Source organism: Antennarius striatus, chromosome 17, assembly GCF_040054535.1.
Source record: "Antennarius striatus isolate MH-2024 chromosome 17, ASM4005453v1, whole genome shotgun sequence".
Classification (NCBI taxonomy): domain Eukaryota; kingdom Metazoa; phylum Chordata; class Actinopteri; order Lophiiformes; family Antennariidae; genus Antennarius; species Antennarius striatus.
This window is the reverse complement of record NC_090792.1, coordinates 7,942,979-7,947,959: the sequence shown is the minus strand read 5'-3', so window position 1 is coordinate 7,947,959 and position 4,981 is coordinate 7,942,979. Positions and strand designations below refer to the sequence as shown.

The 4,981-nt window shown below is 41.3% G+C and overlaps 1 protein-coding gene across 5 annotated transcripts in view; it reads right to left on the bottom strand.

The window, feature by feature from the left end:
- Positions 1 to 649: 649 nt before the first annotated feature.
- The window catches only part of LOC137611254 (rho guanine nucleotide exchange factor TIAM2-like), a 93,071-nt gene continuing 88,739 nt past the window's right edge, over positions 650 to 4,981 (bottom strand). For all 5 annotated transcript variants that reach the window (XM_068339352.1, XM_068339349.1, XM_068339353.1 and 2 more), the window contains exons 26-27: positions 4,234 to 4,388; positions 650 to 3,915 (exon numbers count right to left, since the gene is read on the bottom strand). In XM_068339352.1, the coding sequence (XP_068195453.1) occupies positions 3,221 to 3,915; positions 4,234 to 4,388 (850 nt within the window). In that variant the 3' untranslated portion in view covers positions 650 to 3,220. The remainder of the gene's footprint in view (positions 3,916 to 4,233; positions 4,389 to 4,981) is intronic.

The window sequence follows — 4,981 nt, the reverse complement described above, 5'->3', positions numbered from 1 at the left end:
GCCCACACATCCAAACATTATCAGCATTGACTTCGTTTTTTTTTCTTTTTTGCGTTGTTTTTGAAATGTTTAATGAATGATAATAAAAATATAGTTTTATGCTCGATTCAGTCAAAAAATTGCCACTTCCCTGCTGATGTATTGATTTGTTTTAAAATTACAAACATCTTTATTTAAACCTAAATAGGAGAAACCAAAGAAATTTGAAGGTTTTTTAAATGCGCTGTAAATCCTTGTAAATAAATCAGGGATAAACATGCGTCAGAATAAATCCTGAGAAAGATGTTTCTAAGCCACCGTACCACCTCATCAGTCTGTCATTGATTGATCGCAGCAGAACCAGAACCAGCATTTCAATCTGCTGCCTGATGGAACAGGGTTGCTGCTACTCAGTCACCATCATGACAGATTCATTTAAGGTAATTTTTCATGGAATTAAAATGTCCATGACTCTAATTAAAAACAAGTGACGGGAGATTGGTATATACCCTCCCTATTTTTTCAGAAATCATAACCTGAGAACGAGTTTACAATTGACAGGTTTTTTGTTTCTTTGGTTGTTAGCAGTCGTTGGATACTGCAGTTTATCTGATATTGATTCTGTTGACACTCATAAATGACATGTTGAAAATATTTCATGCTAAAATAAAACATTTGAAAAAAAACTCAGTTTATTGGGAAAAAAATCTGTTTACAGCTCAATATAACAAATTTTAAGTTTTATTTTTACATTCAAAATAAAAGGCTATAACAAAAACTGCAGTCTCAAAAAGTATAGTCCCCCTTGGAATAAATTTCAAACTGTTAATAGACTACACTCCAGATGAGTCCGTTTGTTTTTTTCTTTTAAGGTCCAATTTGCATTAGGGATCCTCGCTTGAATTCAGGTGTTCATAACTTCCGGCCCAAAAGCAGAAGCAAAGTCAGCTTCAGAACTAAGAAACGTTTTAGGATGCTTTTCTTCAGTGCAATGGAACAAAGCTATTAGTCGTTGGTGTGTCTGGAGGAGGAATGAGGAAGGCGATGCTACACTGAAGCATGGCAATGGATCGGAGATTCTCTGGGGGCGCTTTATTTCCTTAAGCACTGGAACCCTGCAGTGTGTAAAGGACCAGATGAATTAGGAAATCATACAGGAAAATGCGTTGTGGTCCGTGAGGAAGATGAAGATTATGTGTGATTGGACATTCCTGTCTAATAATGATCCTAAACATCCACCAAGACTTATTTTCAGAAGAAGCCCTGAATCTTCCTAGAGCAGTCCTCACAGTCACCCATCCTGGATTCTTTGGGAAGAATATTGTGGAAGTGGAGACCTTTGGGAGATTCCTCAGGACAGCTTCCAGAAGTGTGTGTCTGGCTATGCATCACATTTGCAACAGGTCACAGAAGATAAATGGTCTCTGCAAAGAACTAGATAGAGGCACTGACCAATCAGGGACTGAATCATTTCATAATCAGTCATCAGTACAAGAAGCTTTTTTTTTTAAAAATTCTGTTTGCTAAAAGCACTTAACTCATCTATTTAAAGCATTCTTAATTGATTTGGTTGTTACAACTGATACTATGCCAATAAACCTAATGCGCAACAAGGACGGAATAATTATGCTTCCAACTGTAGCTGCTCGCTTGAAACACTGTCACATATTGTCACTCATGACTGCAGTTCTCCATTGTTACCCAGGCTTGCTTTTAGCGCTGTAATTTTCCATTCACTTTTGTTTGGGTTGCACCAAAATGTCAGCATGTCTAAAGTAAGTTTGAAACCATCCAGCCCTGCAGACAGGGCTGAGTTGTTAAAATCAAATTACCAAAGCATAGTTTAACGGACAATTTACGTGTTTTTTTCAGTCCACTGGCTTTAATTTGGAAAAATGATAAGGAACAGAAAAACAAATTAATCATTCTTGCAGACATTTTAACGTGCTCAGCGAGTTGTAAATCTTCAGACATAACTTGATTAGTCTCACACATTACCACAATAAAACCCTCTCAGCATCCTTCCTCGCTGTACCTGTGTCCCACTTCTGTCAAAAAATTCTGAACCCTATTGAGAGTATATCTTTTCTTCAAATGCCAGGATATAGACGTCTGTGTCTGACAGCTAATCTAAGGACCGGATGCAAGGCTAGCCGAGGGACCGAGCCCCAGAGAAGACACTCGCTTCATAGAACCGCTTCACCCGGCAATGGCTGAGAGAGGATACGTAAAACTGAACTGACAGCTCAGCTGAAAGATGAAAGCATTATTCTCCAGGCATCATTCACAAATAAAACTTTTATTTAGAAAACTATTCCATAAGAATGAGGCATTCACATTCATTGGTATACTAGCATTAAAGGCATGGTAAGGTCGAGCTGAGACGGTAAAGAATGTAGTAGTGACAGTTTGCCTTTAACTGAACCTCCATCAGTACTTTATGCAAAAGCAAACATGTTTTACAAAAATAAAAGCTTCATTTATTATAAACTCCTGCCTTGCTTACCTGTACAGTGTCTAATGGTACACGTTTATCTACACAGGACACAGAGGAACATCGGGGCTTCAACTTCACCTCAGTTTGAAGTATTCAGTGGAGCACATTCTACTGCATACGCTAGAAATTACAATTTTCAGCAAAAGACAACCACACTCCAGTAGGCTACGTTTAAAACAAAACTGTACTGCATCTTTTTTTCCTCATGGATCAAATCTTTAGCTGACATGTCAAGCCTTCATCAAAATGTTACTTTGCAAAGATACACAAAATTCCAACCTCATAATAAATAAAAACAGCCATAATCACAAATAAAATCTGTACACATAAAAAAAATATTTCAAATATATAGGCAAACAGTTTACTTTAGTGCACAAAATACAGCAAAAAGGCGTTCTTAAGGAAGTACCTGTACTTCCTGATTATGTAGAATAGATGTTTTTTCTGACCACTGTGTGTCTTTGGGTGGATCTCATGATGGCCTCATTTTCAATAATGTAATTCATGATAAGCAGTGACCTACAGTATTTGGTTGTCTTTACAAAGCCTGACCGCCAGATCTTTCATGCTTACTTGTTATCAGGCAGGTGTGTGGCCGACTAAATAATCTTACGATTAAAGGAGCAGCTTCACAGCCACCTTTGGTGCAGCACAGTTAGCTACAGGGACTTCCTGTTGCAGCAGGGGCATTGGCGAGCACCTCTGACCTTTGTGAATTAATCTGTGGCCCCCTACCCCGCGCCCCTATGAGGAGGTGGTATCTCCCGAGTCTGTGGTGCAGATCTCAGCAGGATCGTAGAAACAGTCTTCATTCACTACAGACGTCAGACTCTGGACGCTGAACTCTCTCTCCAGCAGCGTGTTGAGGCCCATCATGACTGAGGGCAGTGTTGGATCCGTCTGACTGTCCAGTGACCTGCTGTGCGCCTTCATGTTCAAAAGAACATCCTGGCTCCTGAAGCTGCCGGGTTTCTCCTTACCAGCATTAAAGTGTCCTCGCATCAGTTTGGGTTGGGTCTCTGGGGTGTCCCCCATTCGCTCGGGTTGAACACAGGGCGCCAGCCCACATGCTGGTACGGCATCGTCTGAGAGCTGAAGCTGGCGGAACTGAGCCTCAATGGTGCTAGTTGGGGAGTCGCTGTCTCCACTGTCCCTTCTTACCCCCCCCTCGCTAAAGCCATCGTCCTCATCGCTTAAAATATCCGACTCTTTCACAGAGGTGGTTGGGGGTTGCGAGTTTGATCCAGGCATCTGAGGCCAGTTTTGCTGAACAGGGAGGACAGAGTCGGAGGAGGTGCGATGCGGAGGAGCCCCTGATAAACTGTAGGTTCCGCTGCTCAGGCTTCCCTCATCTGAGTCCGGCCCCAGCTTGGGATTGGCAGCCTGAGTGGAGAGATCTCCAGGTGGCTGCTTACACAACCAGGACGCTTTGGAGGAGCCTGGTAACAAATTTGGAGATGGGAGTCAGAAATGCCCCTCTTATCTGAGCCCAACACTTGCACCACAAGCCCCTCAAGCACATAGTGACCTAAAAAGTAAGATACAATCATCTCTAAAGCGCATGCATGTTTAACTGTTCCACTTGATTATTTTTAAAGCCAAAGGATCTTAAAAGCTAAATATATGCCTTAGAGAAAACTTTTCCAGGAAGCGGCTCTGGAAACAAATGTTGAGTTGTAGATAAATGTCATTTGACAGAAACATGGCCTCCAAAATGAATGGGAATGTTTGTCATAAGAAAGCTTGTGACCACTCACCCAGCCTGGTGGAGGAGGGCAGGGTGCCACGCAGGGGGGCCAGGCGCTCCTTACAGCCTCCCTCTAATGTTCCCTCGCTCCTCACGTTCCTCCTCACGTTCTCCCTGAGGATGGAGCGGATCACCTTGATGATGCTGACCTTGCTCTCCAGCATACTGAGGAGGGCAGAGCAGAGGCACCATAGCAACATGAGCACTGGGTATGTTCTACGTGATATCCGAGGCTAAATATAGATTAAGGGAATTGTTGAGAGGGTTCCTGACGAGTCCCCGGTGGAATGGGTGATTTAATTCATTAGGCGTGATCCCAATTTCACAGCGTGTAATGAGAATGAACAATTTGGTCACAGGCTTTACTTTCACCACTCTCCCTATTAAGAATGTTTAGTTTGAAAAATTACAGCAAAAGTAATAAATAAAACAGCAAACAGTGATTTTTTTTCACATCATTTACTTGTGTTAAAAAAAACTAAAGTTCTAAAACGATGCATCTAGCTCTATAATGTGAAAAAAAAAAAACTCTCTGGAAAAAATGTTTCATGATCAAATGTAAAATTGAAACATCAATTTTTTGTGTTTATCAACCTTTTTTATATTGTTGGGTCCTGCCTGGAGTTCTTCCTCAATGAGGGGGGTTTTTCTGTTAAGCGCTCTGAAATATCTTCAGATGTGATTAAGTGTAATATAATAAAAGTTGATTGATAAATCATTCCAGGAATCATTTGAAAAGGTGGCTAGAAGACCCAACA